Below are 14,848 nucleotides of genomic sequence, written 5' to 3' on the forward strand. Positions count from 1 at the left end.
TACGTGAACGTGACAAATTAGACAGGGTCAATTTTTTTTATATTTATATATTAGATGTTGAATTCCTTATTTTTAGCCTTGATTCCCCTATTTTATGCTTTACATATGTGTATTTATGGTTATGTGACTTTCTGGGTTGATTTGTGTGATTTCGGGAGAGTTATGTGATTTTTTGGGATCTTAATTTGCGTCAGCGGAGATGGTTGGAATTGCTTAAGGATTATGATATCACCATTTTGTACCATCCCGGGAAGGCCAATGTGGTGGCCAATGCTTTCAGTCGTCGGGCAGAGAGTTTGGGGAGCTTAGGATAGCTTGTTCGCGTCTTCACTTTTTTCTCGAATTTTCAGGGTGAAAATCATATCTCCGCACTTTCTACACCTAGATTATTTTGCTAGAGCAAACACTTGTCACCACAAGCATATTCCAAATAGGGGTATACATATGTCAGGTTGGTTCGAAATTTGTAATTACCAAATCAAACTAATTGTGTAGGGCAGTATTTTGGTGTTCCTATTCCAAAGAGGTTGTGCAGTAGTATGTACCCCTTCATCCCTAACCAGAGGTCTTGAATTTAAACCCCAAATATTGAATCGTCATTGTTATAGAGCACATTATCCCTCAATGTAGAGTTTTCCGACGTCAATTCGAATTTAGTCAGACCCCAATGCGAATACTAAATTAATAATAAAATATTTATATTTAATGAATTTTTTAATATAAAATATGAAGTCTAAGCAAAAGCTATTGGATATCGTAGCTCCAACCCTATCCACCTCTGGCAGCCCAAAGCAACCCAAAATACTCAAAACAAGACAATAACTACCCAACCACCAGAATTAATCCCCAAAATACCTACCAAAATTTTCTTATAACACAAAAAACGGAGCACTAAAATTAGAATTTTCCAAGTGCAGCATCCTAACAGTTCCCTCTCCCTTTAGAGTTCATACTGCAGATATGCACATCCTTGGTACTTAACAAGGCAAATGCAGTTTCAATCAAATGACAAGAAATTTTAATGAGAATGTTAAACGCATTCCCAACTACACAGGCGAACATGTGCGCATGCGTGCGCGTTGCTCACACACACACACACAGCATCTGTAACATACCAGTGGATCAAACAACACTTTGTTTAATGAGTAAAAGTATTCGTCCTTTGACGGAAAAAAGGTAGAGCTTGTGCGCACACACGCGCAGAGATATAGAGAGATCACCTGTAACATATCAGAGGATCAAACAGCACTTTGTTTATGAGTAAAAGTATCTGTCCTATAATACTGCAACAGAAAAGTCAGAAATATACTTATTCTTTAAAAAACAATGCAAAATAGCCTTTTGTTATTCATGGCAAGCACATTAGTTGCAAGAATAGACCATGTTGCGACATCTTTTACTCCCTGTAGTTTGTACGAGTAGCGAGCTAGTTTTGTTCAGAAGACCAAACATTGGCTTCAACCCAATTGAAAGCTATAGGGCCCAAGAAGGCATCGGGTATGCCGAAAGAACTGACCAAGGAAAGTGCATGTGGCCTTAGTTCACTACAGAGCTTTGCAACTTCTTTTCTCACCATAGCAGCATTGTCCGTCGACAAGTATCCGTATCGGAGGAATGCAACATCCTCATCCACGGTGACCAAAGCATACATCGATCTCACAAGCCCCAAAATATTCTGCAAGAGAAACCACAAACCACAGTTGCACACGACACGTTTTTCAAGTCTTGCCAACTACTATTGCTCAAACTTTAAAAAGCCACGATAAATTTCATTTGCATAACATTTGAAAACTCAATCACGTAATTTATACTCCCTCTATCCTAATTTATGTGGCACTCTTTCCTTTTTAGTCTGTCCAAAAAGAATGTCATCTTTCTTTACTTAGAAACAATTAACTTTAAATTTCACTTTTATTCTTAATGAGATGATTTATTACCACACAAATATCTAAAGCTTGTTTTATACCACGAGTTTCAAAAGTCTTTTTTTTTCTTAAACTCCGTGCCTAGTCAGACGATGCCACATAAATTGGGACATAGGGAGATTAGTTTATGCGCTCAAAGCAACACTCTGATTGTTTTCATGACTAAGTCTACTTGTCCTACCCCTCTGTAGTAAAATATCTCATTTTCCACATCCACATAGAACATTACTCTGGTATCATTATAAAAATGAACTAAAAAACATTTTACCAGTACCTTAAGGGGGCCAGATGTGACGGATGCCTCTGCCTCGAGGAAAGTATGCAGAACTGCTCGGTCTGAGAAGGCTCTCCCAAGGTCTTCAGCGAGCTGATAATTCTGTGAAGGGGAAAAAAATAAACCGATTTGTTATATGCAAGCACCCAATACAAATGGGATTAAGAGAAGAATAAAAGAAAGAGTAGGCTTACCAAAGTAAAAGCATATTCTTTGCTTTTCCCCTGTGACTGGCATAATGAAACTTCAGCAGCAAAACATTCCAACAGGTCTCGTTCTCGTAGGCAGAATATGTCGTTCTGGAAAAAAGGCAATCAAAACTACTGACCTGCTAAATTATTCATCTAAAATGAAAAAGAAACAAAAGCTTCGTTACCTGGAACTGGGCTTGCCTCATTGCGGAACTCGTGAGTTGTGAAGGTACGACGGGACGAGATTTATTCATGTGTTCTAATCCCAACCCTTTGAACGGCTTCTTACTCCTTTTGGCTGTCACATATTCCCCAAGAAGTGCCTTGCTAACCTGCCATTATAAGTTTTCCATTGAACAGCGCAACGTTACCCAGTGGTTATGTAAGATCAACAATAACAACCACATTTTGACTAGATATCCCTTAACTACATTTTGACTAGATATCCCTATCCATCAATTAAATTAGAGTAGGTGCAGAATTAATGAACAAAACCAATTAATGATATAACCTACTATTGCGAAGATATAGGAAAATTACTAAAAAATTTCCTTGCACCTTATGCTGATGAGAAGAAAGGCCAAACACTTTGGCCTAATGGGAATGAGCAACAACGAAATGAGAAGATGAGGTGCATGGGCACCCCATTAGGAAAGAAGGGTAGAAGGTTTTGGGCATGTAACTTTCCCTGTCTCCCCTTCGTCGGGCGGCACTTGTGGAGGGTGCGCCACCAGAAATAGGGGCTTGAAGCTCTCGCTTTACCAACAAGCCGAGAGCTGATGGATGCTGGTCACGACTACTATCAAAAAGCTCCTATGAAGATGAATATTTCACATGTAGTAGTGTGCTTTTTTATGTTGGGCGTTCTTTGATCGTGCGACCCGGCGGCTTATGCATCTATGATCTTATCAACTTTTAAAGTCAAGAACCACAAATGCACGCGAGTGAGTTAAAGAAGATTCATGCTAGCAAAAAACGTTACCAATTCTATTTTATCTGACTCAGAAGAGACTACATATGTAAAATACTTTGTAAAAACAAATAGTAGCATTTTAACCATACCTGTTGCATAAGAACATTGTTATCACCCTCGAAAGTAGACTGCACATCAAATTCACCTTTCAGCTGGCCAACCCGATTTTCAGTCTTCAACCCTTGGCCTCCACAGGCTTCACGACATTCCTGATTCAACATATTAAGAATTTTTAGAGTCGGGAAAAAAGTTAAATCGGTAATAATCCAAGTTTTCTTGTGCATACTACCTGAAGAGTTCGCATGTTATGCCAACTTGCTGTAGCTTTGAATGCACTTGAAATAACATGAATAACTTTGTTCATCTCAGGTGTCCTCTTGACATAAATCTTTTTCAAGTAGTTACAAGCAAAACTCATAGCATATCTGCAAAGAGACAAAGTTGGTTGATAAACTTAGTAAATGCGGACCACATTATGAAAAGGCTCATTATGAAACAAGTGTCAACTAGCAGACATAGAAGAATTTGCATACAACTTATAACCAGAAAGTTAACTGTGGAGCGAAAATATATGGACATTAGAAAGGTTAACAATAATAGTTCAGTTTACAAGAGAAAAGAACAAATAGTTTCGGGTTATTTTCTCGATGTATCTCATGTTGATAGAAACAAAACAAAGGGGGAAAACCATAAACAAAAGAATAATAGTATGAATGCATGTCTTTTGACTTCTCATTTCTATGCTGGAACATGAAGAGAGTAATGCATGGTAGAACAGGAAATCAGTGCAATTCGCTGAGCATTTACGTTTTTGAAAGAAGAGGAAGAAGTCGTCGTTGATGACTTGGATAATCGAGTATAAGAACTTCTGGTCCATTAGGAGTAACTGAAAATGCTCTCCTTGTCAGTGAGTATCTTAATGCAGTCGCCAAACCAATCTGACCAAGCAGGACAAGAAGATTAAATGCAGCGAAAATATTTTTTTGGGTAGCATATGACTGACAAACAAAATACTTGAGCAGAAGCAATTGTTGCTTGTCATACCTTTGCTGAGTAAGTTGCACTAACTGCAATTGTCACACGACCAGATGTCAAAGGGGCCATAAATGCTGCAAATCTCTGAGAACAAAATTGCTAAAAGTTGGTTAGCTACCGAACAGTTTCCCAAAACATCCCAAAATTCAAATAATATAACATTGATGACTCAAAAGGCAAGGCAAGAGGAGCTTAAAGCTGCAACAAATTTAGTCGCCAAGTCTCAGATTACAAATTGATGCATTATCTTTCTCATCAACGTGTCTTGACGAGCTGTCAAAACCGTAACCTTTTCCTACTATAGATCATAAAGAATCACTAATAGATAAAGATATCCATAGTATGATTAGCACGACAAAAAAAGTTACGAATCATTGCCTAAATGAATTAAGTTTACCTGGTCAGGGTCCTTAATAGCAGTAAGATATTTCCCGTCTGGAGAAACATCCGCAACTGAATTTAACAAATTTTCTCTGGGTACCCGGACATTGTCAAACCTGGGAAAAATGCAATTCGGCAAAGAGCTTAGCTCCTAACCGCCAAAATGAATCCATAAACTTTTAATACAGATTACTGCACTTAAAGCTAAGTTCAAGTACAGATCATCTTTACCAGATTCTGCCATTGTCAACTCCATTCAATCCAATCTTGTGACCGCAATCAGCTATACGGATGTTTGGACAAATGTTGCCATTTGCATCTCTGATTTGGGCGATAAAAGCATGGACACCTTGATTTTTCCCGTCAATGTGTAGCTGAGAGAAAACTACTGTATGTGTTGCATGCTACAATACAAGTCGAGAAATGATATCAATTTAGAATAATTAACCAGTAGACAAGCTAAAAACACCAGTCAAATAAACACGCCGAACGGCTTTTGAGAAGAGGGTAATGTAGTTACATTAGCTGCGCCACCAATCCAATACTTCTGAGCTGATTCACATGGAGTGTTTATTACAAACTCTCCTGTGCTTGAATCATAGGTTGTGACTGTTTCAATACCTCGAACCTGAACAGTAATTGCAAAGGAATTCAGTTAGAATTGCAGAGTCAATGAACAATCATTTACCGAATAAAGTCGTATATAATTAAAGAACCTTCACCTACATTACTTCCATGTCCCAACTCTGTCATAGCAAAGCAACCCTTAACCACGTAATTCTCTGTGTCCCTCAACCACTTATCATGATGTCGTTGGGTACCAAAAAACTTGATTGCACCACCCCTGAATCAATAAACCAAAAAGTTCAACGATATTCCGCTTACCTGGAATTCTAAGTTATGCAGAATAACCAACATATCAAGATTGTCCCTACAAGAAATTTTACCTACTATGGTTTTTCTCTATGTTGCGCGGACTCTCCAAAATGCTGCCGCACCCGTGTCGTATCCTCTGAAAATGCACTACTTTTGGAGGATCTGAGATGCACCCGACGACATTTTCGGAGAGTCCGAGCAACATAAGTTTTTCTTATTCTTATTCCAAAATTATCTTTTTCTTGCATTCGGTTGACGACCAACACAAAAAGAGTCCAATGCATGTGACCAAACAAGATCGTCTGCACCAGATATTCCAAGGTCTACTTAGTTGTTTCTTATTCTTTTTCCACATTTACCTTTTTACTGTAGGTTGATGACTGGGAAAAATGGTCCAATTATGATGAGTCTCTTAAATAGATACAGAGGATTCATGTAGCTGTCTCAACTAATTCGGAAAACATAGCAACAACCAATGTAGTATAATAGAAAAAGGAAACATAAAATTGTGAATAGATCGTGACACACTAGACAAACATGTTAAAAGGACACCACCAACTTAATATTTAATATATTTCAAAGGAGAATCTAAAATATTCAATGAATTGTATAGAATTGAAAGAAGCCTAGAAGTATTCTAAATATGAGTGGTGTAATTCTAGAATAGGACCTCCACTAGATCCTCCCATGACCACCTATAAATAGAGGTGGTCATTCCAGTTGTAAGTGTGCAACAAAGAGTGAGAACAAAAGCGTGTAAGAAAGAGTGAAAGTGAGAGTTAAGACGTAAAGGCTATGTATGTTCTCACTACAATGGTCGAAGATGGATTCTAGCAGCGGATAAGAAGCTTAGGACACACTTGCGACCATTTTTACGAAGAAAAACATGCGAAATTACGAAGGCTTGAAAATGAGTTTTGTCAATCTCGCAACGGCACATGACGATTAGTCAACATCACTCGAATGTTAAATCTTTATGTGATGATATACCAAAACTGGATTCGGATAATGCTATCACAAGGATGAAGAGAATTATCATTCCTGGTTTGAGGCCAGAGCATCAAGGATTCAGATTATTTTCTAGTGATGATGGGATTGCATCAGGGATCAGCTCTTAACCCATTTTTATTTGCCCTAGCGATAGACGTGCTGACGCGTAACATACAGGGGAAGTTCCATGGTGTATGTTATTTGCAGATGATATAGTTTTTGTTGACGAGACGCGCGGCAGGGTTAATGCTAAGCTGGAGGTGTGGCGACAGACCCTGAAATCTAAAGATTTCAAGTTGAGTAGGACAAAAACAAAATATGTGGAGTGTAAGTTCAGTATTGGGACGCATGAACCAGAAGTGGACGTGAAGCTTGATACCCAAGTCATCCCCAAGAGATAGTTTTAAATACCTTGGGTCGATTATACAGAGTAAATCGACGAGGATGTCACACACCGTATAGGAGCGGGGTGGTTGAAATGGAGGCTTGATTATGGTGTTTTGTGTGACAGGAATGTGCCACCTAGACTTAAGGGCAAGTTCTACAAAGCAATAGTTAGACCGGCCATGTTATATGGAGCCGAGTGTTGGCCAGTCAAGAAATTCCATGCCCAGAAGATGAGAGTAGCAGAAATGAGGATGTTGCAATGGATGTGTGGACATACCAGAAAAGATAAGATTAGGAATGAATATATTAGGGACAAAGTAGGTGTGACCCCTGTGGAAGAGAAGTTGAGGGAATCGAGGCTGGGATGGTTTGGTCATGTGAAGAGGAGAGACGTTGATGCCCCGGTTAGGAGGTGCGAGAGGTTGCCAGTGGCGAGTCAGATGAGGGGTAGATGGAGGCCTAAGAAGAACTGGGGTGAGGTGATTAGGCAGGACATGGCTCTGCTCCAGCTTACCGAGAACATGACCCTCGACAGAAAGGTGTGGAGGTCGAAAATTAGGGTGGTGGGTTAATAGACAGTCTAGAGTTTGCCTTATCTTAGTAGTAGTAGTTGTACTAGTCGGGTACCTTCCTATTCCTAGTCCCTTGTTTATATACGGTATGTCAGTATTAGCAGTGAGATTGACACTATTCTTGTTGTTTCATTTCCTTGGATCTCTGTCATTATTCGTTGTATTATTTGCTTACATTGTCTTATTGCATTGTTGTTGCTATTGTTTTTCTATTGCTTCTTTTTTCTTTTAAGTTCTTGAGCCGAGGATCTTTCGGAAACAACCTCTCTACCTTCATAGGTAGGGGTAAGGTCTGCGTACACACTACCCTCCCCAGACCCCACTTGTGGGATTCCACTGGGTTGTTGTTGTTGGTTTGAGGCCCGAGCATAAAGGTATGGTCACAGCCACACACGGATGGGTCACAGAATCATCTTTATCTGAATTGGAATCAGCAAATGAAGAGACTTGGAGAAGTCATTACAAGCCTTTTTATATAAGATGAAGAAAATGCTCCTCAGTAAAAAGGGAAAACTATAAATTTCAAGATAGAAGAAATGGTTGATCAATCAACAAACAAAGCTACAGAAAAAGGGATGAGGAGACAACCTCACAACCAAGGAGAGGACAGAGAATCAACATAAATGAAGCCAGCGAGCCAACAAGCAGGAAAATCAATGTTTCAACAATCGGCAAAGGGATAAGTGTTAAAATTGCGGGAAGAAAGGACACTACGACAGAGGCTTTAAAGAAAGTTAATTGTAACACAACCACTTCTACCCAAATAATCAATATAAGGGAGAAGATTGGGAATTTGGGACCTCTTAAGCAGTTAAAGAAAGCAATTGACAGGAAGAGACTGTCACCTCTCACTTTGCCGAACCAGAAAAGGCACAATCACTTGCAACTGTAAGTGAGACACTAGTCAATTATGAACATGATTGGATTGTTCATTCAGGTATTCCATATCACATGACTAGTGATGAGAAAAAAAAAACTGATCAACAGGAGCGAATATAAGGGCGATTGAGCACTGGTGATGGCGAATAATTCGAGAATGCCAAGACGGTGTCCGTGCCTTGTTACAAGTGGCGGAGCCACATGTACACGTCAGAAATTTACACTGTGTAGCTAGGTAAAAGAAATCTCTTTTATATTTCTATATACCATATATGGACTCCCCTTGGCTTCTTTGTGGGTTTACTTCTTTATATTTTGATACTTCTTAATGAAAATACTCGCTCCATCACTGCTTGTTACAGCTCATGACAAGTACAACTTCAGAATTACCACGTTCTAGGTATAAAGAAGAACTTATTATATGCTTAGCAACTAACAAACTCAGGCAACTAGAGCATATGTGGAAGAAAATAATTGTGTAAAAGATTTACTATAAGATTGAACATGGTCATTAGTTTGCAATACTAAAACTAAGTTGTGATCAACTAATTGTTCTTAACGAAACATACCATAAGAAAAAATGGACGCCGATTTTGACAGAAAGAGAATGATCAAAGATGCTAACAACATCAGTAAAAGCAAGTTTCCTCAACTCATCTTCCGGTCCATTACCAGTGAGCCAACCTTTAAAAACACCATGTTCAAGAAGACACTCAATTCTCCTCATAGTAATTTCGCTTTGCTGTTCTTTAGATTGGTTATAGTCGGGGCAAACAAAAACTTTGCCACCCCTTACTTTTGTGTTAAAAAGATTACTTTGCAACATTAGACCAAAAAGCCAGTCCTTGTCCTCTAAATTGTGATCATCCAAAAGTTTTCTCATTTCTTTTATGTCAAAAACAGAAGATGGCTCTGAAAACTCAGGTGGGTTGTAACTGAGACATGGGAAAGATTGGAGTATTGAATTTATGGGTGTTGGATTTTCTTGATTTAGGTGTCTGCTAAGGACTTTTGTTCTGAAATTCACTTTTTCCATTGAAGAAGAATAAGATGATGATGAAGAGAAATGGGAATTTTCCATTGTTAAGAAATCAAGAAACTGATGAAAAAAAGAGGAATTTGCAAACTGTATAATAATTGAATTTGAAGGGAAGTTTTGTGAGAAAAGAGTGGATCTTGAGTTAGAATAATATAAGATTTAATTATGAGTTTGGGTAGCGTGGGTTCTAAGTGTCTGCCTAATTGGTCCTAAAGTCAATTTAATTTAATGATTAAAAGATAATAAGGTTTTATACCTAGTACAAGACGTATTAAATTCATGTTTACATTAAACCACAGGTAATTATCATGAATAAATGATAAATTAATGTTAGAATATATAGTAATTAACCATAATTAAATGATATGTATTTATTCGTTTAATGAACTCACAATGTGGGAGTAACTTTTTATTTTTGCATTTTGGTAATCTTTCAAGTCCTATTAGTCATTTTGGCAATTTGAATTTAGATTTGACGTGATAGAAAATAAGCAATGATTTATTACTTTATTTTTCAAATATATCCTTAGCGCTTCAATATGTATAGTATTTTTTAAAAAGATAAATAGTTTAGACAAAAATATTCTTACAACCCACTTAATCTCTTGAACCAAAAGGCCCCTTAATGACACACAAATTGGAGTATTAGACAACTACTAACTCGTCTCTTAGGGGTTGTTTGGCAGGAGAACAAGTTATACCGGAATTAAAATGATGGGATTATAATATAGTGATTAAATAATGACAGAATTATTTAGTAAATATATTTTTATTGGAAGTTGTTTGGTTTACTGGACTAAAAATAGAATATACATGGTATAATATAAACATGTGTTTGATGTATATTAGATAAGTTGGGATAATCTTTTATTTTCAATTTTAACCTTGGAATGTTTCAAAGACTTTGGGGGCCTTGAAGAAGGGAAACTTTGTCATTTTAGTGTTTACCCCGAGATTATTATCACACTCAATGTGGGATAGAATAAAATATATTTTGTGGAATTAATTAATTCCGGGATTGCTAATCCTAAATTAAAAAATTCAACCAAACACGAGATAAAATAATCTCGGATTGAATCCCGGGATTATTATCTCTTATCCTACGTACCAAACGAACCCCTTAGGGAATAAACATACCATAAGAAAAAATGGACGCCGATCTTGATTTTAAGAGAATGATCAAAGATGCCAACAACATCGACGAAATCAAATTTCCTCAACTCATCTTCAGGTCCTTTACCAGTAAGCCAGCCTCTAAAAACACCATTTTGCAGAAGGTAACCAATTCTCCTCATAGTAATTTCCCTTTGCTGTTCTTTAGATTGGTTATAATCAGGTAAAACAAATACTTTGCCACCCCTTACATTTGTGTTAAAAAGATTACTTTGCAACATTAGACCAAAAAGCCAGTCCATTTCTTGCAAATTATGACCATCTAAAAGTTATCTCATTTCTTTTATGTCAAAAACAGAATATGGCTCTGAAAATTCAGGTGGGTTGTAGCTGAGACATGGGAAAGATTGAAGTGTTGAATTTATGGGTGTTGGATTTTCTTGGATTAGGTGTTTGCTAAGGACTTTTGTTCTAAAGTTAACTTTCTCCATTGAAGAAGATGAAAAATGGGAATTTTTCATTTTGTTGAGAGATTTGAATAGATGATTAACTGAATAGGAAATCAAGAAAACTGAGATGAAAAAGAGATTTTTTAAGGAAGTGAAATTAATGTTGGATTCTTACAGTAGTGTAGTATATTTGTACTTGAAGCTAATAAAGTACAAGATTTTAGCATTTGTTCTGATATTGTCAGTTATGAGATGTGTTAAGTTAGGACCCAATTGATCTATTTCCTTTGCACAAGTTCTAAAAGGTGTTTATCTTACTTACTCAATTTACTTTCTCTGTCCCACCCAACCCAATTTATGTGATATTTTTGTTTTTGAAGATTCAAACTTCTTAACTTTGATTCTATTTGAACATAAAATCTTTAAATTTTTTAAAATAAAATTTATATATTTAATAACTACACAAAAAAGTACTATTACTATAAGTTACAAAAACAACATAACCAATATTATCTCACACTGTGGGATCTGAGGAGGGTAGTGTATACGCAGACCTTACCCCTACCTTGTGAGGATAGAGATGTTGTTTCCAATAGACCCTCGACTCAGGAAAGCATAAGCACCACATTAATGAAGATATAGACACGGATAGACAGTACCATAAAGCCATATAACAGCAAAATAAAAACAAGATAGTAAGGTGATCAACAATAAAAGCAAACAACGGTTAGTCATAAAAACCTACTACCAACATAAAGCGAGACTGCGTGTCAATACTACTCTTATGAACACTCTAGACTACCTACTCTATCACCCTAATTCTCGACCTCCATACCTTCCTTTCAAGGGTCATGTCCTTGGTCAGCTGAAGTTGTGTCATGTCTTGCCTAATCACCTCTCCCCACCTCTTCGTTGGCCTACCTTTACCTCTTTGTAAACCCTCCAATGTCAACCTCTCACACCTCCTCACTGGGGCGTATGCGTTTCTCCTCCTCACATGACCAAACTATTACTATAAGTTACAAAATTGATAATTCAAAATATTTAACATGAAAAAAATTACGGCCAAAGAACAATTCGTTTGATTCTCGAAATCCAAACATAAAATGGGAGGGAGGGAGTATTAAATAATGGAGTGAGTTGTTTAATTTAGTAACCTATATTTGACGTATCTACTTTTTTCGGAAAGTATTTTAATTTATGACCGTAAATATCAAATTATTTTAAAGATTGTAAAGGGCTTTAACAAGAAATTATAATTTGGGAAAATAACACTGTATACCCCATCTTAAAATAATAGCCAAAAATATATATTTTTTTTTGTATATATATACATTCTGTATGTTATATACAAAAATTATATTTCCTCCGTCTCAAATTATCTGTCATAATTTTCTTGTACACGCCCCTTAAAAAAAAATTAATTAGGTTGGGATTTTAACTACTTTACCCTTATTCATGTCTTAATATTCAATCTTTTTTCATTGATATTTGAGCACATTTATCCACAATTGAAGTGTTTGTAGTCTTCAAGGATAATTATTATTATGGGTAAAAAAGAAAAAAAATAATCAATTTTATCTTGAAATTCTAAAATGATAAATAATTTGAGACAATTATTTTTAATAACCACGACTGTTAATATGAGACGGAAGGAGTATAAATTTTATACACTTTTTCGGTTACCGAATTTATGGCACGGATTAAAAGTGGAAAAAACCCTTATAATATCTCTCATGTGATGGGCCCATTGAACATTACCGGACAGTTTCTGTCATTAGTTGGTATATGTGTAATCGGATGAGGATTTTCTGTAATCTCTATCTCTTCTCTATTGTATATTTTTCAAGATTGGTTTTATCACTTTATCCTACCATTGAATGAATCAACCAAAAATGAGAATGATATTCTGTTTACCTACTACCAAAACACCTCCTAAATAGGGAGCAATAAAACCAGGGCGGGGAGCTAGAGCTTCATACCGCGAAGTCAGGATTTTCGTAAATGGGGATCAAAAAAATAAAAAATAAAAAGAGACCGTGACCAATGAAAATTGAACCAATATTATAAAGATTTTAAACCCCATTAACCACTGAGTTATACTTTTGGATTGTATCAAGGCGATTCAAAAAATAAATATAGAAGTACAAACCAAATTTTGTCATATATATAGATAGTAGTTTTCTAGACCAGGGGTTAGGATGAACCCCCACCGCCCCCTAAATCTGCCCCTGTTTCCATCTTATCGATCGAACCAAGTAGTTTTGTTCAATTGTATTTATCTTTAAAAATTCATTGAATATTTATAAATTCTTAACTTAAAATCCCGTAATTTAAAGGACTAAAATCTCGACCCAATAAGCTTTGAATTTAAAGGACTAAAATCTCGACCATAAGTTTTAAATTTTGGCTAGACTCTCATTAAAACCTTTAGATTTATATGATGGGTTCTAAACACCTAATGATAGAAGATAAAAGAAAAGATATTTTGCTTACCTGAAATAGTAAGTAATAAGTTATGTAACGCAACCAATCCAATCAAGATTGTCCCTACTAGCAATTTAATATATTTAGGTTTTTCTTATTCTTATTCTAAAATAATATGTGAATTCATATAAAAGATTTTAAGTCATATATACTAGTGTAATGACTTTTTTACCCTATTACTTACTAAATTTTAACATGTGAAAGCTGATTAGTTACTATAGCTTATTTCTTAATGTTTATCAATAGATTTCTAATTAATTTTTATCAAAGAAATTTACTTATAGTTACATAATAAGTATATATATTTGAATTTATCACTAAGAAAAAATAGATAAACATACCATAGGAAAAAATGGACACCAATCTTGATAGCAAGAGAATGATCAAATATTCCAACAACATCCAATAGAGCCAATTTCATCAACTCATCTTCAGGTCCTTTACCAGTTAGCCAACTTTCAAAAACACCATTTTGCAGAAGATAGCCAATTCTCCTCATAGTAATTTCCCTTTGCTGTTCTTTAGATTGGTTATAGTCAGGTTGAACAAATACTTTACCACCCCTTATTTTTGGATTAAAAAGATTACTTTGCAACATTAGACCAAAAAGCCAGTCTCTTTCTTGCAAATTATGACCATCCATAAGTTTTCTCATTTCTTTTGTGTCAAAAATAGAAGATGGTTCTGAAAATTCAGGTGGGTTGTAGCTGAGACATGGGAAAGATTGGAGTATTGAATAATTGGATGTTGGGTTTTCTTGATTTAGGTGTCTGCTAAGGATTTTTGTTCTGAAATTCACTTTTTCCATTGAAGAAGATGAATTTTTGGAATTTTCCATTGTTGAGAGATGAATAAGAAATCAAGAAAACAAAGAGAAGGATTTTGGGAGGTGTTATTGAATTATTTTGTGCAAAGTCCTTTGTTGATAAAGTGGATCTAACGTTAGAAGAAAAATTATAAGTTTAAATACGCGTATGCGTAGGCCGGAGCGGACGTAGCGTTTGGTGGTCGGGTTCGTTCGAACCCAATACTTTCAATTCTGGCAATAAATTATGTTAAATTTTATTTAAAATATATTATAATAATAAATAATAAATATAAATTCATAATTTAAAAATATAAAGAATTAAATATTAAAAATTTTAAAAATAAAATTTATATAGTATAAATTTTAAATCCGCGGCACAGCAAGATGAGATGTATGCGTGGCATTAAGGACAAGATGAGTTTCTCGAAGGCCAAAGTACATTGGACTGACGTGGCAGTGTGAAAACTCA

The 14,848-nt window shown here is 35.9% G+C and overlaps 1 protein-coding gene across 3 annotated transcripts; it reads right to left on the bottom strand.

Moving 5' to 3' along the window:
• Window positions 1-1,118: 1,118 nt before the first annotated feature.
• On the bottom strand, window positions 1,119-14,513 carry LOC107785996 (acyl-coenzyme A oxidase 3, peroxisomal-like). 3 transcript variants are annotated; one of them, XM_016607430.2, is made up of 13 exons: window positions 13,913-14,513; window positions 5,506-5,623; window positions 5,300-5,407; window positions 5,011-5,183; window positions 4,796-4,895; window positions 4,408-4,482; window positions 4,171-4,301; window positions 3,653-3,788; window positions 3,453-3,572; window positions 2,576-2,722; window positions 2,394-2,498; window positions 2,200-2,301; window positions 1,119-1,675 (listed from the first exon to the last, which is right to left on the bottom strand). In XM_016607430.2, exons 1-13 carry the CDS (start codon window positions 14,407-14,409, stop codon window positions 1,427-1,429), a joined length of 2,061 nt encoding a protein of 686 aa, XP_016462916.1. In that variant the 5' UTR covers window positions 14,410-14,513; the 3' UTR covers window positions 1,119-1,426. The 3 variants fall into 3 exon arrangements, with proteins under 3 accessions (XP_016462916.1, XP_075083047.1, XP_016462915.1); XM_075226946.1 differs by lacking the exon at window positions 13,913-14,513 and adding an exon at window positions 10,660-11,370; XM_016607429.2 differs by lacking the exon at window positions 13,913-14,513 and adding an exon at window positions 9,053-9,713.
• Window positions 14,514-14,848: the final 335 nt, after the last annotated feature.

The sequence above is a fragment of the Nicotiana tabacum genome, chromosome 12 (assembly GCF_000715075.1).
Source record: "Nicotiana tabacum cultivar K326 chromosome 12, ASM71507v2, whole genome shotgun sequence".
Lineage (NCBI taxonomy): Eukaryota > Viridiplantae > Streptophyta > Magnoliopsida > Solanales > Solanaceae > Nicotiana > Nicotiana tabacum.